The sequence below is a fragment of the Bubalus kerabau genome, chromosome 8 (assembly GCF_029407905.1).
Source record: "Bubalus kerabau isolate K-KA32 ecotype Philippines breed swamp buffalo chromosome 8, PCC_UOA_SB_1v2, whole genome shotgun sequence".
Lineage (NCBI taxonomy): Eukaryota > Metazoa > Chordata > Mammalia > Artiodactyla > Bovidae > Bubalus > Bubalus kerabau.
The window spans coordinates 100,008,387-100,030,932 of record NC_073631.1 but is presented as its reverse complement, the minus strand read 5'-3'; the positions used below and the strand labels follow the sequence as shown (position 1 = coordinate 100,030,932).

The following is a 22,546-nucleotide window of genomic DNA, read 5'->3' as shown; positions in this document are numbered from 1 at the left end:
CCTTTTGTGTCTGACTTCTTTCACTTAACATTTTTTCAAGATTTATTCATGTTGTAGCACGTATTAGTACTTCATAACTATTTATGATTGAATAATATCACACTAAATGGATATACTACATTTGTTTATCCATCCATCAGTTGATGAGCATTTAGATTGTCTTCACTTTTGGGATATTATGAATAATGCCATAAATATTTATCTAGAAGTTTTTGTGTAGACATGTTTTCAGTTCTCTTAGTTATACATGGTATCTAACAGTGGAATTGCTGCGTAATATGGTAACTGTTTAGCATCTTGAGAAGCTGCCAAACTATTTTTATACTGACTGCATTATTTTACATTCCCACCAGCAGTGTTTTAATATGCAGGTTTCAGTTTCTCCACATTCTCACTAACCCCTGTTAATTGTCTTTTTGATTAAGTTTGAATTGGTAAATCACTGTGGCTTTGGTTTGCATTTCCCTAATGCAATCCATCCCTAATGATGGATACTATTGAGTGATTTTTCATGCAGTTATTGGCCATTTGTGTATCTTCTTTAGAGAAATGCCTGTTTATGTCCTTTGCCCATTTTTAATTATGTTGCCATTTTATTGTTCAGTTCTGTTGTAAGTGTTCTTTTATATTCTGGATACAAGCACCTCAACAGCTATATGATTTGCCAGTATTTTTCCCCATTCTGTGGGTTGTCTTTTCACTTTCTTGATGATGTCCTTTGATATTGCTATTTTCTGATAGTCCACAATTAAGAGAAAACATCCTTAAGACCTTTCATATATTTTCTTTTCTTGCTGTTACCCAGTGTCAGCTAAATTTTTGCATATTTCCTAAGGCAAGGTTGTTATAATGTCAAGATTATCAAATAAAATGTCATCGAAGAGCAGAGACAGTACTGTCTAGTTTCCATCTAATAGGCTCAACCAGTTGAAATCCTGGGTGAGGTCCTGTGTGTATTCCTAGAGTTTAAATGTTTCTGGTGCTTTCTTGGTCATAATTTTGGGTAGTGGGTTTTGGGTAGTGAAGAGGAAATAGTCCTTGCTTATTTCTTAGGGAGGGCTCTTAAAGAGTATATAAAATTTGTCGATTTATTTGCTGTCATAGCTGTAAGACTCTTAAAAAACGTATTGTACAAAATCATTTAATTGGAAAGACCAGCTGTTTCAAGTCAAGTCACCAGGTACTTAGAAAGCTCCAGCTGTGTTCTCAGCACTGTTCAGTGTCTCTCTCTCCAATTGTTGGGACTTGAATTTGAAGGACATGTTTTCCAAAAAATATGGTTTTAACATTTTCATGAGTCAGTGAAATCCTTTTTCATAAATCATGGAAAAATGAATTTAACCACAAATGGTTTTATTTCTTTAATAAGTGATTTTTTAAAATGTTCAGTTATCAAAGTGGGAATGTTTTGATGTCATTTTCTTCTCTGAAGTCCCTTCCTTACAGCCTCTCCTCTTTCTCTATGCAATTGTCAGACTTTAGTGGTAGGACATCATTTTAAAGAATTTGTACTTAATGGCTCAGTCCCCACTGGGCAGTAAGCAGCTCCTTGAGTTTATTATAACTTTTGGCAGGTATGGAGATTTCTAGGTCACCAGAGAACTCTTGATTAAATTACTCCTGAAGTGCACTAATTGGTCTTTTCCACAGTGCTTAGGTGGTTCCAAGGAGATACTGATCAGCTGGCAGAACTTTGCCCATTAAGATCTAGCCTCAGTTTCATCTTCCTGAGTATTCTCATGCTTTTGTTTAAAGAAGTCACTTATTTTATCTTTTTCCCCTCTTTGTTGATTTTAGTTTCTGATGAAGAATTGAAAAGAAGAGTGGCTGAGGAACTGGCATTGGAGCAGGCCAAGAAAGAATCTGAAAATCAGAAACGGTGAGTTTCATAGTGTTTGAGACAGATTTTGGTGGATCTGTCATAATTATGAAATGCTTTTGGAGAGGAGTGATTATAAAGAGACTCATCATTGGTGTCTGGCTTGACTTCAGAATGTGCTGAGCATAAATGGATGTGGCTCTTTTTGGTTTTGGACTGTGCTTGTTAAAGCCCTAGGTTATCCCTTTCCCAAACTCAATTGTAAGTCACCATTTTATCTCTTGTGTTGTTCACAGTTGCATGAATAACTGAGCCTTGGTTTTTCAGTATGTGAGAAATAGTTTTTGAGGATTCTTCTGGCATTTCTCAGGCTAGATTCTTTTAATGAATGTATTTTTGATAGAAAATTACATTATCTGCTATGGGTATTGCCAATATCTGATGGATCATTGAAAAAGCACAAGAGTTCCAGAAGAACATCTACTTCTGCTTTATTGACTACTCCACGGCCTTTGACTGTGTGGATCACAACAAACTGTCGAAAATTCTTCAAGAGATGGGAGTGCCAGACCTCCTTCCCTGCCAGCTGAGAAATCTGTATGCAGGTGAAGAAGCAACATTTAGGATCGGACATGGAACAACAGACTGGTTCCAAATTGGGAAAGGAATACATCACAGCTGTATATTGTCACCCTGCTTCTTTTACCTATATGCAGAGTATATCATGGGAAATGCTAGACTGGATGAAGCACAAGCTGGCATTAATATTACTGGGAGAAATATCAATAACCTCAGATATGCAGATGACACCACCTTTATGGACAGAAAGCAAAGAACTAAAGAGCCTCTTGATGGAAGTGAAAGAGGAGAGTGAAAAAACTGGCTGAAAACTCAACGTTCAAAAAACAAAGATCATGGCATCTGGTCCCATCACTTCATGGAAAATAAATGAGGAAACAATGGAAACAGTGAGAGACTTTATTTTTTTGGGCTCCAAAATCACTGCAGATGGTGACTTCAGCCATGAAGTTGAGACACTTGCTCCTTGGAAGAAAAGCTATGACCAATCTAGATAGCATATTAAAAAGCAGAGACATTACTTTATGGACAAAGGTTCATCTAGTCAAGGCTATGGTTTTCCCAGTAGTCATGTATGGATGTGAGAGTTGGACCATAAAGAAAGCTGAGCACCAAAGAATTGATGCTTTTGAACTGTGGTGTTGGAGAAGACTCTTGAGAGTCCTTTGGACTGCAAGGAAATCCAACCAGTCTATCCTAAAGGAAATCAGCCCTGAATATTCATTGAAAGGACTGATGCTGAAGCTGAAACTCCAATACTTTGGCCACCTGATGCGAAGAATGGACTCATTTGAAAAGACCCTGATGCTGGGAAGGAGTGAAGGCGTGAGGAGATGGGGACGACAGAGGATGGGATGATTGAATGGTGTCACCCACTTGATGGACATGAGTTTGAGCAAGCTCCAGAAGTTGGTGATGGACAGGGAAGCCTGGTGTGCTGCAGTCCATGGGGTCACAAAGAGTCAGACACGACTAAGTGACTGAACTGAACTATGGGTATTAAGGTTAACAATATTGTATCTAATAATGAGTGTCATAGATAGTACCCATGTTAATAAATAGGGTTAATTAGTAATCAGTTCAGTTCAGTATGCTCACTTAAAAATTCGAAGACTTTACAGATGTGTAAGGTTGAAAAAACAAAATCCTCCATAATTTCATTCTATTGAGATCATCACATTTCACTCCTCTAGCCTTTTTTCTGTGTACATACTTCTATTTTATTGTTGTCTTTAGGACTACTTCTACTAGCAGTAGCAGCTGAAAGAGTTCATTGAAGTTCTTGTAATAAAAAACTGGAAGCAGTCCATGTGCCCGTCATGGGAGACTGGATGAATGAATTATGGCACATACTCATCATGGAATATTAGATACTCAAGTAGATCTTACATTCTGATTCAAAAAGATGTTGAAAAGCTGTAAACTGAACACAGTATTTGAAACAATGTAGATGTTTTTTTGGGGGTAAAGCAGTGCAATGGACTATAGCCAGGCTCCTCTGTCCATAGGATTTCTCCAGGCAGAAATACTGGAGTGGGTTGCCATTTCCTTCTCCAGGGTATCTTCCCAACCCAGGGATCAAATCTGCATCTCTTGCATTGGCCGTGGATTCTTTACCACTGAGCCACCAGGGAAGCCCTGGGGGTAAAAGTTGTACTTTTTAAAGTATGCTGCTGCTGCTGCTAAGTCGCTTCAGTCGTGTCCGACTCTGTGCGACCCCATAGACGGCAGCCCACCAGGCTCTGCCGTCCCTGGGATTCTTCAGGCAAGAACACTGGAGTGGGTTGCCATTGCCTTCTCCATTGTGTGAAAGTGAAAAGTGAAAGTGAAGTCACTCAGTCGTGTCCGACTCGTAGCGACCCCATGGACTGCAGCCTACCAGGCTCCTCCGTCCATGGGATTTTCTAGGCAAGAGTACTGGAGTGGCTTGCCATTGCCTTCTCCGTTTTAAAGTATAAAGTATAGTTATATAAAGTATAAACTATACTTTAAAGTATAGTTGCTTATTCATAAAAATATGTGAATACATGTTAATCCGCAATAGTCAAGTGCTTCCCTTCTGTGCTGTTTCTGAAATTTGCATACGGCACAAAGCATTATTATTCTGTGATCATGTGAAGATCTTCCACATGCACAATGACTACTACCTGTAGATGGTTTGTGAGTACTACTACCAGTAGCTCTACTACTACCAGTAGATTTTGTGTGTGTTTCTGTGTGTGTGTGTGTTTTGGACTGCTTCACTAGTTTGCTTGAAGAGAGCTAAATGTGAAGAATCTTTGAATTGGTAAATCTAGTCTTCATTGGCTATAGGTGGTGGTGGTTTAGTCGCGTTCTGTCTGATTCTTGCAACCCTATGGACTGTAGCCTGCCAGGCTCCTCTGTCCATGGGATTCTCCAGGCAAGAATACTGGAGTACTGGAGTGGGTTGCCATTTCCTTCTCCAGGGAATCTTTCCAACCCAGGAATCAAACCTGGGTCTCCTGCATTGGAGGAAGATTCTTTACTGACTGAGCTACGAGGGAAGTCCTATAGGACCTTTCTCATATAATTTAACCTCATTGGCCCTTAAGTATTTCATATCTAAAGTGAGGAGTTTATGAAGTATTTTCTAATATTTCTTCTCTTTTGATGGAGTGCTTGGTACGCTAGGTCCAATTTGCCTGAAATGTCTGGAACAGGACATGAGTTTTAGTTTATACCACCATGTTCTCAGGAAATAGAGAAGACTCATGGCTTAGGATTTTAAAAATCAAGATGTATTTAGTACTGCTAAAAGGGTTTACGCATATTTCAATAGTTTCCTATGCAGCACTTTTTAATTATTTAATTGGGGTTAGGTTGATGGAGTATATAATTAGACAGTGAAGTTTATTCAAAAACATTTCAGACCATTTTCTTTAAGAAGCAGAGAAAATCAGCGTGTTATGGTAGAATTCCTTGTCTTTGAAATTTTATTATTTTTAATTGAATTTTATTTTAATAAGGAGTGTCTGGGTTAGACCTTCGTTTTGACTTGGCTTACGTTTTTCGCGTAGAGGTTTTTGTCTTCTTTCCTTCTGCTGTGGACCGGCTGCTGTGACAACAATGCTAGCTGTGTTGGTTTCCCCCCTCGGTTACTTAGCGCCTGCTCTCCCTGCTGTGAAAGATAAAGGGCAGATGAGCTGGATAGAAGGTGCCAGTGAGAGCCGCTTTCATCCCTCACGTGGACTAGGGTTGGCAGCTTAGCTGTAACCTGGGACAAATGACTATTGATAGAGAATTTATTTTCTGTCACTTTTAAGGAGAGTAGAGGGTGGTACAGCATTTTTTTCTCCCCCTCTCTCTTTTAACAAAATGTTTTGTTTGAAACCGTCTTCATGAAAACTTCCAGCTGTCAAATCTTGGCAAAAAGTGTGTGTTTATCTGTATAATAGTTCTTATAAGAGTCAATAGCTGTTATTTTCTTTCTTTTATCAACCAGAGAAGAAACTTTAGAAAAAGCATTAAGAAGGTTTTCAGTGTCATCTTTTAAAAGCATCTTTTTTAGAGAAGCACAGAATGTATAGATTATTGTAACTTTTGCCTTAATTGAATGAAGTCTTAAGAATGGTTCCTTGTGCCTTTGGATTGTCACTTTGGATTGTCACTTGCACATCCTTGGCTTACCAAGTCTTCTGTTTTCACCCCAAATGCACGCATAACTGTAGCTGAGTTCCTGAGTGCTTAAGACTGGGACACAGACACAATCCAACATATGCAGAAAGGACTTTGGAAATGATTTCTGTTGTGATGTTTTTCTTTGTAGGATATTAATCATCTTTAGCTTTTTTATTATGGACAGTTTAAAGCACCTTCAAAAATAGAAGAGTACAGTGAGTCCCCATGACACTGTTTCAACAATTTTTGTTTCATCTGTATCCTATTCACTCTACCAATGTGGTGAGTGGTATGGAGAAGCACTAATATTTTTAATAAGTTGGTGAATTTCGTGACAGGGAACTACTCTGAAATATCTTCTGTCAGCCTAGCTTCATTTCAGTTAGTTTTTTTGTTGTTGTTGAAAGACTGGAACTTAACTCTGGCCAACTTGGGAAGCAAGGAAATTTTTAGAAGCATATTAGATAGTTCAAAAGAATCAAAAATGAAGACTAGAGAACCAGTAGGTAGGGAAGAACTGGGTACTACTTAAAGCTTTACACAGTGGGGAAGAAGTAATTCCCCTGGATGATGGTTCCATGATAAAGGGGAAAGGATGGTGTGTGGCTGAATTTCATTGAGTGGAAGATGCTGTTAATTTTTAAGAAGCATTGTATTTGGTGTACCGCTAAGAAAAAAATAGTTGCAGATAATAACACAGTAGTTAATATCTCTTAGACTTTTCTTACTGAAAGAGCTCATTAAGATTGACTTTGAGTTTTTAAAAAGCTATCACCTGTGTGTTCATGAAAAGGAAAATGTAAGGAAAATAAATAGGTTAACGCAGTGTTGTCAACTAGCGGAGATTTTGGTTTCCAGGGGATATGTGAAAATGTCTGGGGACATTTTTGGCTGTCACAGCTAGTTAGGTCTTACTGGTGTCTAGTGGGTAGAGGCCAGGGATACTGCTAAACATTCTGAAATGCACAGGCTACTCCCCCAAAACTCACAAAAGCACACAAGAATTATCTGGCCCAGAATGTGAATAGTCCTAATAGTGAGAAACTCAAGGTTAAGTAAGGGATTCTCAAAACTTGTTCACATTGGTCTGATTCTTCTAAATCGCTCTGTGGCTTGGGGTCTTGATGTCTGTATTTTTCTACATAGTGTCATATTCTGTGCCATCATAACCTTGATGACGACAACAGCCTCCTGCTGTCGTTCCTGGGATTTTTCCAGGCTGCTGAAAACCAGTTTTTACCAATTTTGATGCTTCTGCGCAAGCTATGACAACTACAGGACAGATTGGCAGAATGTAAGTGTGAGATGCTTTCAGGCATGTGGAAACTGGACAGATGGGATTCTAGAATGTATTTCATCAGGGCAGGCTGCAAACACTGTAGACCGTAACCTCTGTTAGGTTGGAAATGATTTCTTGAGTGTCTGCCTCATGTCCTACCTAATGCAGAAACCCTTTTACAGCATCTCTGACGGGTCACGCCTCACACTGAGAATCATTTACACTGAAGGTATTTTAAAGTGTATTGGAGTCCTGAAAGTTTCCACTTCCTTACTTTTAACTTATTTAGAGAATTCTATTTTTTTAAATTTTAGTTTTGGCTCTGCTGGTTTTCCTTGTTGTGCTGGGTGTAGTGGAGGTGATCAGGGCCACTCTGGTTGCAGTGCACGGGCTTCTCACTGCAGTGACTTCTCATGGAGCACGGGCTCTAAGGGCGCGTGGACTTCAGTGGTTGTGGCGCGTGGGCTCAGTCGTTGCAGCTCCTAGGCTTTGGAGCACAGGCTCAATAGTTGTGGTGCACAGGCTTAGTTGCTCCGAGGCATGTGGGAACTTCCCCAGCCAGGGATCAAGCTGGTGTCGCCTGCATTGCGAAGCAGATGATTAACCACTGGACCACCAGAAAAGCCCTATTTATTTTTTAAATTGAAGTATAGTTGATTTATAATATATTAATTTATGCTACACAGCAAAGTGATTCAGTTACATACATATATATATACACGTTCTTTCTTATATTTGTTTCCGTTTGGTTTATCACAGGGTATTGAATATAGTTCCCTGTGCTATGCAGTTGGAGCTTGTTTATCTAAGTCTCCACTTCTTTAATAGGCAGATACAGCCTAATTAAAAGTTGCTTTCGAGGAAAAGGTTTCTACTAGGGTCACAGTGACGACACAGCTGATTATGAGCACGCTGTATATGTTCTATTCTCATTTGTAAAACACATTTACATGTGGAATCTCAATTCATCTTAGATCTGATTCTGTTTTATGAGACTGTTGAGTGATTTGATGCCCTCCAAAATCACTGATATAAATTTAGTGCACACAGTAAAATCACTGGGTCTAATCTGGAATCGTAGTTTTGCTTATGACAACACCTAATGGATGGAATAGTTGCCTGGTGTATTGGGAGTCAAGAGCAAATTAAATGCCCGTGTCAGCAGCTTGTTTTTCTGTGATACTCGGTGTGCTTTGGATTATAGCTGACCGTATTGTGTTGCAGCTAGAGCAGGCCAATGTAGCAAGGACGCAGTGTGCTACAGTTTGAGTATAGACTTTTAAAATGTGATTTGCTTCTCTCCTTTGCCCTACCTCCAAAAGTCAGTCTCTGACAGCAAGAAGAATGCGACTGCTTCTGACCTCTGACCTTTGGTATTTGAATTTCACCTCTGTACCTATGAAGACAAGTCAAAGTTGCCTTCATTTTAATAACCTTTTTCAAGAAATGAAGAAGAAAGGGAATAGCTACTTGATGTTGTAACTAGCTGTAGATCCACCAAGATTGTTTGATGCTGCTTTTAGATGGATGTTGGTTGAGATTTTATCCCAGTTTTAATTATTTGAGAAATTAAATGCCATTTTCTAGTCATCAGCACATATTACACAGTTGTTATTATGAAATTACATACCTCCAACCTGCAAGTAATCTCTAGGTATATAGTAATTAAAAAATAAAGCCATTTTCAGGGAGTAGGTTCTGCTAATATTTATCTATGGCTTTTATCATAAAAATATGGTTTGTAAGGGACCTGAAAAGATGAGTTAGCAGTCACAGGCGGTGAATCTCACTTCTGATTTATAGGTATTTGCAAAGAAAGTGATTACAGTTTGTACACTGCTGTGATGTGAACACATTTCCCAGTGTCTGGCTCCAGTAGGGGCGGTGGACAGTTGGTTGGCTTTATCTGCAAACTGTTTCTTTGTGTGCTCTGACATTTATGAGATCCTTCTAGAATATAAAAATCCCAGTGTATTAGATTAATTTTTTTATTAACCTCATTAAAGGTTTTTTTTCTTTTAATGTATGTTGTGTTGCTTTTCTATTCCATTCTGCTTAAATATAAAGACTCAACTCCATCTGAATGAAATAGATCACATCCTAGTCACCCAGTACTTTTCACTGAGGGATGATTGAAAGTGCTGTGTATGTAGTAGGTATTGAAATCTTTAGCCATCTGCTACTTTTATCTTTATTTTTTCCCAAGTGTCACTTTTCTATTTTTAATAGAGACAACTGCTTTCTATAACCAACAATTACAGAAGGTTGGGTTATCCAGTCTATGTTTTATTCACATCTCTTTACGTCTTTCTCCAAATCCAGTTTTCTTTCCTATTGATGTTATGCTGTTGTAGACTCCTACTCTGAATTCCGTTTGACAATCTGTTTTTTTTTTTTTTTTTTTTTTAACATGTAGGAATATTAAACCTGGAAAACCAGAATCAATCAAACATGCCACAGAAATCTGTAACCCCCCCATTTTTTTTTTATTGGATGTAATAGCAGCCGTGATATTCAACCACTTCTTGTTCAGATGTTTCTTTTGACAGTAATTGCAGTGTTTTCTCTCATGAAGCAAGTGTTTGAAGTAATTTGTGCCAGAGCGGGTTTCTGCATTTGGAAATTTCTAGGAACTGGTTTTTGAGTGTCCTGTAGTTGTGGTAGTACTTCCTGAAGTTTCCCCGTTACCCAGAACAGTCTAGGAGAGTAGGGGTGGTAATGTACTGGGTAAAACTTTATTATTCTTTACATAAACGGTTAATGTTTCTTGTCAGTGTTACCACCGATTTATAAAAACAGATGACTCAAGTAGACATCTGTAAAGTTGTCAGTCAGCAGGGGAAGCTGGTCTGGGCCGCCTGCCCCACAGCCCTGCCCTCTGTTGCTGAGGTGATAGAATCACGTTGCCTTTGGTCGTTGTTTGTGCTCAGCGGTTCAGTCGTGTCTGCTGCTTTGTGACCCCGTGTTCCGCGGCCCGCCAGGCTCCTCTGTCCATGCGATTTCCTAGGCAGGAATACTGGAGTGGGTCTGCCATTTCCTATTCCAGGGGATCTTCGCAGATCAGGGATTAGACCCGCGTCTCCTGCATTGGCAGGCAGATTCTTTACCACTGAGCCACCAGGAGAGCCTCATGTTGCCTCTCACCACCCTGTAAACATTTATTCAGAGGAGACCTGACAGAACTCCGGTAAGTAGCTGGTCCCGGTGCCATCTGGTTATAGCTCGGACAAGGGGTTTAGAGCTCTCTGTCAGCCGTTTTCCCCTCCTTTCCCCTTCCTAGAGGCCTGGGAATCTGGGGGCTTAGAGAAACTTGTGGTGAGGATAATAGTCTCTCAGATTGGGACATGTCATGTGTGAGGAGTAAACTTTTCTCTTCCAAACAGCATTTGTTGGGTAGACTCAGTTCAGTTTCCGTTTCAGAAGGTGAGTGGGCAGGCCTGATGTCCACTTCCTTGAGTCCAGAAGTCTGTACTTATGGACAGTGGCCCACGTAGGCTGGGCCTTACCCCTCTGAACCCTCAGTCCCGAGCCTTCTGGGGAACCATCTGCTGAGCCTGCTGGTGATGAATGCCCTGTTAGGAGGAGGGGAGCAGGATGAGAGGCAGGTCTGGCGGCTCCCTCTGCAACCGGGGAGAAACACACAGGCTTCTCCCCTTCCTCTTCTGACCTCAGCAGCTTTGCCAGTGGAGCCTTGAGCTGAGAACAAGTGCAGGCAACATAGTTACGGTTCAGATGTCAATTTTATCTCAACATTATCATGTTTCTAACTATTGGCACATTCATGTTTAAGTAATCCCCTGTCCCCTTTTCCTAGTTGGAGAAAACTTAAAAAAAAGAGTATTTTTTTTTGAGAGAACCCATATTCTTTTGCATCCTATTCTTATGCAGAGCAGTTGTCATTTGTCTTTGATGAAAACTTTCCTCACAGTTTATAGATGACATACATATAGAATACACACCTTGGGGTCACATTATGTTATGAAAACCATTCCAGAGTACAGGACCCATATGTCCAACTAAAACAAAACAAAACAAAAAAAATTAAAACAACAGGTGTTGTATTCTTGTATTTCCTGAGCACTTTATATATTTTAACTCATTTCATCTTCACAACACCTCTGTTATCCCCTCTTTATAAGTGAGAGATGAAGAAGAAATTACCCAAAGTCATATCTAATAAGTGGTGAGCCTGGGATTTGAACCCATGTCTCCGTCAAGTTCATGCACTCCACCATCCTGCAGTACTACGTTGCTGTGTGTACAGGGAATACTCCCTTTAAAATTTTTCATTTGCAGTTGTGGGAAGAGGTAACAAACATTTACTTGAGCTTTCACCTCTAAACCGTTAGTAAATAAAAGATCTCTTGAAAGTGACCTCGGCTGTGTGCTTCTAGTTATTAGATCTGTGCAGCCGCTCTGGATGGTATTTTTAAAACCTCCTTTATCTTAGTACCAGAATCTTTTGAGACTTTGTGTTTCAAGTTAATATTTTTTAATCATGTAGGCTATAACTCGCTATTAAATGCTGGTCTGTGTCCACCTTTTCAGTGATGGTGGCAATTTGAATTTCTTGTTTGCGTAAGATTGGAGCACAGCGAGGGTGGGGTGTCTGGAAGCAGATGGTGGCCTGCCTCGTGAACTTTGGAGGTGAGGGCTGCTTCCGATCAGGGAGGCACGCAGTGCCCAGTAGTCCGTGCTCCTGGAAGCTCTCTGGAGCAATCAGGCCCTCCCCCTATGCGGGAAGCAATAAAGAGGCACAGCGCTGTCTTTAATAGATGGTCATGAAGTAGAAAGCATTTTGCATTTCTACTTCTCTATTCATCTTTAGCCTTTTTTTTTTTTTTTTTCTTTTTTTTAAGAGGGTTTGCTTCATTTTCTTACTGATACTTTGTTTTCCACTGTATAGCTTGACATGTTGGGTTTTGGTTTGTAGTCTTCCTTACCATTTATTTGCTTTTTGTGTGATAGAGTATTTTGAGAAGTCATCACCTTTTTTCAAACTTACATGTTTTTAAATCAATGAAAACAATCTAGCTGCTAGGACAGTGCGACTTTGGAACTCAAGTGTGGAGTTCCTCCACTGAATGATGTACAGCTACACACGGCAGTTATTAGTTACATGCCTTTACAGTTGCTCCCTTACACATACACTGGGTAATTCCTCCAGGCAGAAACCATTTCACTTGGAAATTTTCTCAAGTTATTCCATTAAAAGGATTTTAGTGTGATTTTTGGCATCAAGAATAAGGTATAAAAATAGATGTTAGCCATTTAAGTATTTCAATTAATGATTTAAATTTGAATTTCTTCACAACTTCTTAGAATGGATCTCTTAAATTCTTCATTTCCTAGTACCATTCTGTTAATGATTATCAGAGTAAAACAAAAATCCTTTAAAAATCCATAGATTACAGTTTTGCTTTCCTGAGGTTGATCAATTGAAACCAAGCCAAATCAAAGCAAAACCAAAAAAAGTCACTTGAGACCACTAATTTAATATGGGAAATGTCTATTAGTTTAAAAACCATTACCTAACAGTTTCTATAGTTTTTATTATTGCTACAGAATGTGGTAGGTTTGACCTAGGAAGGTCACTCATTCCTCAAACTACTAAATACGTGGATAATGTTGATTTATTTCAAACCATTACAAAAGAAATATATATCAAAGAAATGCAGAGAACATACATGCATCAAAAGTTTGTCATGTTTACCCCGTTCTCCATTACTCTGCTCTTCCCTCCTCCCCAAAATTCACACATTATACCTTAAGGGAAATATATCCTTATATAGTTTGTTTTTTTTTAAACAAAATGAGATTGCAGTAATAATGTTGTAGGACTTGTTCCCCCCCACCCCCACCCCATCGTGTCCTCTATTTGCAGAATAAGGAGATCTTGAGTAGACTTAAAAATCTGATGATATGCACCACTTAAGAAGACTTTGACCTGAGAAGTAATACTAACAGCAGTAACATTTAATAATAATTAGTAGTATTAGCTAACAGTTTTTGTACACTTCCTTTGTTCCAAGGACTCTCTGAGCACTTTGCACGTAATGATTATTTAATCCTCACACCTACCCTATGCGGCTGTTTCCAGTCTGCTGGTACCCTCGCTTCACAGATGAGGCGGCTGCTTCTAGTCACATAACCCAGAAAGCAGAGGAGTTGGGATGTGAGCCTTTGCACTCGGGAACCTGAAACCACTCTCCTCATCCCTCTGCTTGGCTGCATCTCACAGGCCAACTTGTTTTCTGGTCCAACAGGGATGCTTCCTAGTACATGTTAGTCTGAACGCTCTAAGGCTCTTTTGATGTGGTTTACTGAAGATGTATGTTTCTCAGGTTTTAGTACAATAAGTTTTACCTTGATTGTGGAGCTCATTAAATAAGGAATTTAGTTATGAAAAGAATTCACAAGGGACTTTCAAAGTTTTTTTTTTTAATTCACATGATGATATTTTGAAATAAAACTGTCAAAATACTGTCAAATAGTGGGTGAAAGTTAATATTTCTGTGGATTTTGCTATAAAGTGTTGGAAATTGTATATTTCTTTATGAATATACCTGTCAGTTGTACAATTTGGTTTTTATAGACTTAGAGAAAAGGAGTCCAAGCCATTGTCCAAATACGTTTCTGTAGCTTAGCTAGTCTGTGCAGCCCCAGGTAGGTTTGACTTAGAAAACACTTCCCTCGAACTACTGAAAACTTGGACGTTAGTCTGACAAACCGAGAGTCATGTCAGAAATTTGATTACTGGTTATTCTGGCTCCTTCCTTCTTGCCTTCGTGTTTCTGCTTTTTAAATAACTGCAGATTCATGCCTCTCACCATTTCCATGCCTATGTAGTCTAAGCCATAGATTCTCAACTGAGGGGCATTTTGCCCCTTCCTCTCAACCCCACCTCCACGGGCCGTTTGGCCACATCTGGAGATCTTTAAGGCGGTCACCACTTGGAGGGTGCTGCTGGCATCTGTCTCATGGATGGTGTCCAGGGATGCTATTAAACATCCTGCAGCACAGGACAGTGCCCCACAGTGAAGGATGGTTTGGCCCACATGTCAGTAGTGCCATGGTTGAGAAATCCTGGACTGTCATTATCACTTCTCACGTGAGCCGCTACAGAGTCTCCATGCCAGGAGCCAGTCCTGTCCCCCAGATCCTCCCCTCCACAAGGCAGAGCTGATGTGCTTTAAAAGATGCATTCCTAACCACAGCAGTTTATTTCTTTAAAATCATTTTTAATGGCTCTTCTCTAGATTTAGCATAAAATCCAGATCTTCCCCCAGATCTTCTGGTCCTCCTCTGCCCTTTCTATTTATACCCTGGGGACCCATCTCTTACCACCTTCCCACTGAACATTTTAGCTATAGCAGCTGCCAGACCTGTTTGTTCTTGTGTTCAACTCTTTCCCTAGAATACTTGTATTTTTGTGGCTGACTCCCTCTTACTATTTAGTGCTCTTCTCAACCCCACGGAGGGGCTTTCCCTGCTTGCTTTCTGTAGTCATCATCTTTCCTGTCCTCTGACTCTAGCTGTCCTTTTCTCTGTCTCATTTCTTCAGAGCACTTTTATCTGTTTACTGACTGTTTCCTCCACTGGCATATAAAGGTCTGTGAGGGCAAAACTCATTGTCATATGCTAAGTGTCAACAAGAAAGCATCACTAAATTACAGCAGTACTTTATGGTTGTGGTGAACAGGTTAAAATGGGATAGACTTTGTTCAAAAGGGAAAAAGAGGCAGGAGCATCATCACAGGACTACAGCCAGCCACCACTGAATGACTGCCTACTATTCACCAGGCGCTGTTTGGGTTCAGGTGCTTGGAACTCAGCAGCAGCCTTCTGAGGTTCGCCTTAGGTTTTAGGCAGTGGCCTGTAAGGTGATGCCCCTCACATTCCCCCCAGGCCCCAAGATGAGTGACCCGTCTCCTCCACACCAGACTGGAAAGACTTGGTTGTGTAGCTGTGCTGTCTATGGGTTTTTTTACAATCAGGATGCCCCTGCTGCTGCTGCTAATTCTCTTCAGTCGTGTCCGACTCTGTGCGACCCCATAGATGGCAGCCCACCAGGCTCCTCCGTCTCTGGGATTTTCCAGGCAAGAACAGTGGAGTGGGTTGCCATTTCCTTCTCCAGTGTATGAGAGTGAAAAGTGAAAGTGAAGTCGCTCAGTCGTTTCCGACTCTTTCGTGACCCCATGGACTGCAGCCTACCAGGCTCCTCCGTCCATGGGATTTTCCAGGCAAGAGTACTGGAGTGGGGTGCCATTGCCTTCTCCGGCAGGATGCCCCTAGGAGAGGCTAAATCCCTTGCCCATGGCTGTGTTACTGACAGAAGCCAGCCTCAGAGTTTAAGCCCAGTTCTCTATTACTCCAAGCCCAAGCCTCTTTGCCAACACTTTTTCAGGTTTTCTTGGTTCTTAGGGAACATCTTTAGTTCACATCCCCTGTTCTAGCAGGCTGAGGTGGTGTCCATTTTTTGATATTGGGACTGTATTTTTAACTCCAGAGGAAACAATTTCTTTGGTTTCTGGTGACTTAGGCAAAAATAATTACTTTTCTCTCTTGTCCTGAGACATGTCCTCAATGAACATGAATTTGAGCAAACTCCAGGAGATCGTGAAGGACAGGGAAGCTTGGAGTGCTGTAGTCCATGGGGTCACAAAGAGTCAGACACGACTTAGCGACTGAACAACGACAACCTGAGACAGTTGCTTAGTATTGCCTAAAAGTAAAACAAAGACGAAAACTTGACATTATGAGAATATAATCTAGGCTTTGGACTGTTTTTATTGGCAATCAAAAACATTCTCAAAAGTTGTAACTGTGAACATGTAAAACATTTACTGTGTCACTCATCCAGATTTCTGAGACTGACCCAGAACATGATTTGTCTGTCTTTGAGCCTTGACGTTTGGGGTAGAAGTTGGGAAGCCTGTGGCTTGGCCCTCGTGCCCCTCATGCCCCAGGAACCCTGTTGATGACAGCGGGTTTTCTTTTGCACGTTTGTTGCTTTAAGTTCAAGAGGAACCAGGAGTCACATGGATTTGTATATTGAAAATTTGCATCCATTTCGTGGTATGATGAGAGTTTTTGATTGAAACCGGAACTTAACTGCTTTCCTTGGCTTTCCTGCCTCCCAGGAAACCATGCTTGCTTGGGGCAACCAGGGGAGGTGGAAGCCCGGAGTGGCCTGTGATGGCAGATTATTCTGAATTTCAGCATTCCTGTTATGTTTTGTGAGTTTTATATTGCTTTTGCTTCATGCTCTCTTGTATCTGTTCCTCCCACTACCTTCAAATTTTTTTTTTTTTTGGTGGGTTTTTTTTTTTTTTCCTTCATTTTCTATCAGCTTGTCATAGGATGACACACACTCAGCAAACTCAGCCTCAGACAGCGTTTCACAGACAAGAACAACACATTCACCAGTCAGGGAACAAAGTGAGAGAAAAATGAAGAACAATATTAGAAAAGAACCCTTTGGGAAACTGCACAAAAATGTTATATTAAAATCGATCCCAGGGCTTGACCTTTTGTGGTAGTGTATATTTTAAAGCCTTCTATTGATTCTCTTTTAATAACATGTTTATTCTACTTTACTGACAGAAGCCTAGGGAGAATACAAAAAGAAAAGAGCAAATTCTTTATTATGACGGTCATTTAAATTTGTCTTGGGCGCTTTTTATGTCTGACTAGTGTTATCTTTTTATGTATTTAACATACATCATTCTTTCTCAGTACAAGACTGAAAGATGTTATGAAGGTGGGGATGTGATTTTTTAATTTACTTTTATTGAAAATATGCTCAGCCTTGCTGTTACATATGTGTGCCCCTCCACCCTCTGAATTAGAATTTGTTGCTTTTCTGCATGTGTGTTGAAGACAGAAGAGTCTTCATTTTGATTTTTTTTCCCCCCTAATCCTGAAAGCCATCAGTAATTTAAACAACCACATCTGGGAACGTTTGGTGACAGTTCCGCACATAAAAACAGTTGTCTTTACTGTGTAACTAATGGCAAAATGTTGAAGAACAGGAAGATCTCCATACCCGACCCTTTTGATCACTCAGTTTTGTCATTTCAAACTCAGAAATATTCATCGCTTTGCACGGTGAGAGGCTCTTTGTACTTCACATAGGAAGCCAGTTCTCTTAAAAGCGTCGTCCAGTCATGAATGATGGCACTGTGTCCTCATCCCTTCCAGTTTTCATCCATTAGGGGGGAAAAAAAGAAACAGAAAAAAAAAAAGAAACAGAATTACCCCATCAGATGATTTTCCCCAACATACAGATTTCAGAGGTATCCAGAGCAGCAGGAAGGACTTGAAAGATACACCTGGAAAGGTTATTCTGTAAATGGCAAATTGAGTGAGATTCTGCCTGTAGAACATCAAGTTAATAGGCTTGGGGAGAAATGGGATGCTTGGATCTAATTCACGGCTCTAATATAATAGTCCTGTTGTTTATGGGACATCTGATATCACATGTTGAGAAGCCAGACAGCAATTCCAGGAAGGCTGTAATGAATTAGAGGACATTTTGAAAGGGCAAGTAAATTAATCAAGAAGCTAAAGGAAGATTGGGAGATATGGATTGTAGCATTGCAGGGAGCAGGCTCCACAGAGGGTACAGCTCGAGGTCCCTAAGGGCGTCCAGAGAGTTACTCGTTTCCTCTGCCTTGGAGTCTTTTAAGTGCTGCAGGGCCTGGCGTTAGCAGCCTCGGGACAGCCACCTTCTCGTGGTCTCTCAGGCACGCCATAAGGGGAGTTGTTTCTGAGCACGGACCCTGCCTCGACTACTTCTAGAATCTGTCTCTGCTTTTTTCTCTTACCTTGTCCCACAGTTGATTTTTTATTGTAGCCTGGCCTGCTTTTCTGTGTTCTGACATCACCTCACCCATAGTATCTTCCTAGGACCTAAGAATATCTATAGATAAAAGCAAAAGTCACAAGCCACATGATAGTAATAAGTGTTTCTTCTAATTACCAAGATAAATACACTATATAGAAAATTAGAGATATGCAGCTAAACAAAATAAAGCGAAAATGACCACAGTCCCACTAATTCACACACAACTGTTGTCGATGTTTTGGTATACAGGCATACATACGAAGGGGGAGAATAACAGAAGTGGTGTCATGCTATCCCTATTTTTTGCGGTGCTTTGTTTTTATCATTAAGATGTATCATGGATATGTTCTGTCAATAGGTAATTTCATGGTAGTTCACTGTAAGACATTGAGGCTTCCAAATAAATGGTTCAGAATGGCTCACTGTCATGAACACACTGCTTTGAATATACCTGTTATTAAATTTACACATACCCAGTATTATATCCTTAGGGTAAACTTTTACCAAGTGGAATTACTAGGTCAGAGGTTGTACAGAATATTATTGTTGCCAAATTACTTTCAAGAAATTGTGCAAGTTAGCTCACTACCAATATGAGTCTCTGCTTTTGTCTTCTTGTTCCAGATATTGGGACTATAATAATAAAACAGGTGATGGTTTTGCATTATGCCCACATGACCATTGTCATATCTGTTTATTCGGCTAGTATTTTCATTAATTTTAGTAGTGGTTAGTGGGATTTCATTAATTTTAGTAGTGGTTAGTGGGATGGAGTGTGTAGTCTTTTATGTTCCTGATGGAGTGACGTTCAGGCACCTAGTAAATACTTCTCGGATCATTTTGGATTATTGTCAAGTCACCTTCTAAGATGCTAGGCATTAGGGCTAACAAATGAATTTGAGAGGGACTGATTTAAACTGTAACAGATTGACTAGACTGATTGATAGATACATGTATGTGAGTTGATGGGTATGGTGGTGGTCTTCCTCAGTAGGAAATAAATTCTTCTATTAATTTCTTTGAAGTGTCTTCTAGGTCCAAAATTCTTGATTGGTGATTTTCTAATGAAAGCAATTTTCCTCAGGATTTTTTCAGTGACTGTGGCTTGAAGTATAAAAAGGGTTAAGGCTAGGATTTACTTGATTCATGAAAATAATGTCATATGTCTCTATCCATCTGTTTTTAGTTAAGTAGGTACATTTATAGTAATAAAACAAATAGGCCAAAGAGTAGCCTCATAAAAGTGGCAGATAACTTGGGGCAGCATCTTGAGTTGAGGCCCCGAGCCACCACAGGTATAAAACAGAAGACTGTCTACATTAGAACTTGACAACTAACTATCAGTTTTCGTGGCTTCTCATGGCAAGGAAAGCAGTGAGACTGGCCTTTACAGCCACCGGTGCCTCTTCACTGCCGCACATCCAGGACTCTGACCAAACTATCTCCCCTCCATTGCTAAATTTTTGAGCTATATGAGTATTTAACTAGCTTTATGTATCTCACACAGATAAAAATAAAAACTCCATGGTGTTGTATGTTATTCTTAATTTTGCTTTTAAAAAATAATGCTTTATTTTGTGTTTCCATTGAAATGACCCAAACGCAGAGAGGTTAATTTACCGTTTGAAGCCCTTCTTTTTTTTTTTTAAAGCCAGCAGTTCTCTGTTTTAGGAGCATGTTTGCCAGTTCTGTACTCCTTTAGCCCTGTAGATGTGGAATTTTTAAGAATTGGCAATAATGAGAGTTTCAGGTTCTAACAGTCTTTTGTATATCTTGTTGCATATTGTCTTTGAAACATTTATCTTACTTGAGAATGTGCTTTCTGAGGATTATCTTGGTTAATTTTAAAACATAGATCCTTAATGCTTTTAGGGTTGATTTTTTTCAAAAGGTTTCTGAATTGGTCTCATTGGTTTTTTATTTTTTCACCCCATTCTCAGACATGTATATACTGTAACTAGTAGAAATACAAATGTGTATTTTATTTTCCAGTGACTTAGCCATTTCATTTCATCCTGGAGACCATTATGAAACTTAGAACAATGTCACTCATTTTCATTTGTATTCTTGTGCAGTCACTATTTAAATGAATGTAAGTTAATATCATTGCAACATTTACTGCCAGTGTGATTGTATTGTGTATGAAGAGTTCAGGAGATGTCATTATTACGTGACATGTAATGGAAGAGCAGTTTTAATGAGGGTTCTATAGATAGTTGAAAATAAAAAAAAATGTAATTGTGTCCCTATTTAAATAGTATTCCCATTCTGAGTTAATTCTGTTAAAACAAGCTAAAAATGATTTAGAAATTATTGTAGCCTCTAGTAGTCTTATATAAGTGGTCTTTTTTTTTTTTTTTTGGTGGTGCTCACCTTCATCCAAGTTATCTCTATACAGAGTATGTTTTTTGTGAACTGTTGTATACTATGAGTGAAATTATTCCAGTAGCAGGAAAGCGTAATTATCATGGATTTCTACCATTAAACTAATTACAAATCCACCTAAATTATGAGGGGAAAGAAAATAAGGACCGAGCATCGTCTTTGGATGGAGATCTGATTTGAGTGCTGGCTTTGCCGCACAGCAGTGGTCTGTGATCCTGAGTAGGTGACGCACCCTTTTGCACCTAGTCTTCTTGTGAAATACTTACCTGATGAGCTTGTTTTTAAGTGAAGATGAAATCAGATAATGTATATAGAGTGCCTGGCACACACTAAACTTTCAATATAAAATGCTTATTCTTACAGAGGACTGCTTTCTGTCTTTGAACTGAAGAGCCGCAGAGCATGATGTGTGGTCTCAAAGGTCAGACTACTTGGCTTTAATTCCAGCTTTACAGGTTTCTAGTTTGGAGGCCACATAGTAATTGCTTAACTTCTTCAAGGGTCAGTTTACTCATCAGTTAGGTGGGGGACAGTAATGACACCTACTATTGGCTACCGTCAGGGATATTTTGAGGATTAAATGGGCTATTCCATGTAAACTTCTTAGCATAGCCCAGTGACTTACACAGAATCATAGCAAATGCTCTATAAATGTGTTTGTTTATCTCATCCATCCATCCATTTCAGAGAATTATTCTCTAGTTGTATAGTGTTTTCTTCAAATGCCCTTTCTTAGTGCTTCTTGCCTTTATTCTTACTAAGAAGTAAAGAAAATCTTTATATTGGTGAAAATACAGGAAAGATAAGCTAAAGGAGGCTATATGAATTTGTTCTCTTTTGCATGAGCCATTGATTATCTTTTTTCAAGAGTGTGCCCAGGAATGGGGCTTCCTCAGTGGCTCAGTGGGTTAAGAATCTGCCTGCAATGCAGGAGCACAGGAGATGCAGTTTTGATCCCTGGGTTGGGAATATCCCCTGGGTAAGGAAATTGCAACTCACTCCAGTATTCTTGCCTGGAGAATACCTTGGACTGAGGAGCCTGTCAGGCTATAGTCCAAAGGGTTGCAAAGAGCTGGGTATGACTGAGCAACTACACACGCATGCATGCTTGCCCAAAGTGGTAAGTGGGAGAAATGAGAACTATTTTATTCTTTTCAGAGCAACAAGTGATTTAAAAAGCTCAGTGTAGCTTTTAGTTTGAAAAATATTCTTTTGGATAATATGATTTCTAAAATTGATGGTTTTCCTTATGTATTGATGCCTTACACTTTTTTTTTTTTGTTTGCTCGGAAAATTGTTTTCAAGGGCTGGGAGATATAAAGTCCATGGGTCTCCATTGTTGGAATGTTGCAGTGTTATGTGTGGCGGAAAAGGATGCAGTTGTGTTTAGTTTTTTAAAGCTATTCTGAGAAGAGATCCAGGTGATTAGCTGTAGCCACTTCTGCTAATGTGTCAATAGTTAAAACCCTGAAATGAAGACAGTCAGTGGCATTGCACATGAAATATATATGTACCAAGAAAGTAAACAGCACACAAGGGCTGGATAAAGATCTTAGAAATCACTAGTGAGGCCGTAGCTTGCCATGAGCTGAGAACTGATAAGAGAAGTTCTCATTTATTATTTATTTATTATTTGTCGCTTTGAAATTTAGAAAGAAAAATACCTAACTTACGCCTTGATAGGCCTTTTGAAACTTTTTGTAGCCCTGTACAGTTAAGCACTTGAAGTGTGGTTGGTCCAAATTGGCAGCTGCTCTAAATATGAAATGTCCACCAGATTTCAAAGACTCACTGTGAAAAAAATATGAAATATCTCTTTAATAATTTGTATTGATTACACATGGCAGTGATAATATTTTGGATATATTGGGCTAAATCAGATGAATTTTTTAAAATGAATTTGACCTAGTTCTTTTTACTTTTTTCATGTGACTTAGAAAATTTAAAACTGCATTTTTAGTTTGCATTCTGTTTCTAATAGTGCTGCTCTAACATA

At 39.5% G+C, this 22,546-nt stretch overlaps 1 protein-coding gene across 3 annotated transcripts in view; it reads left to right on the top strand.

Moving 5' to 3' along the window:
• CHCHD3 (coiled-coil-helix-coiled-coil-helix domain containing 3) overlaps window positions 1–22,546 on the top strand; it is a 287,018-nt gene that overhangs the window by 61,856 nt on the left and 202,616 nt on the right. For all 3 annotated transcript variants that reach the window (XM_055590948.1, XM_055590950.1, XM_055590949.1), the window contains exon 3: window positions 1,798–1,879. In XM_055590948.1, the coding sequence (XP_055446923.1) occupies window positions 1,798–1,879 (82 nt within the window). The remainder of the gene's footprint in view (window positions 1–1,797; window positions 1,880–22,546) is intronic.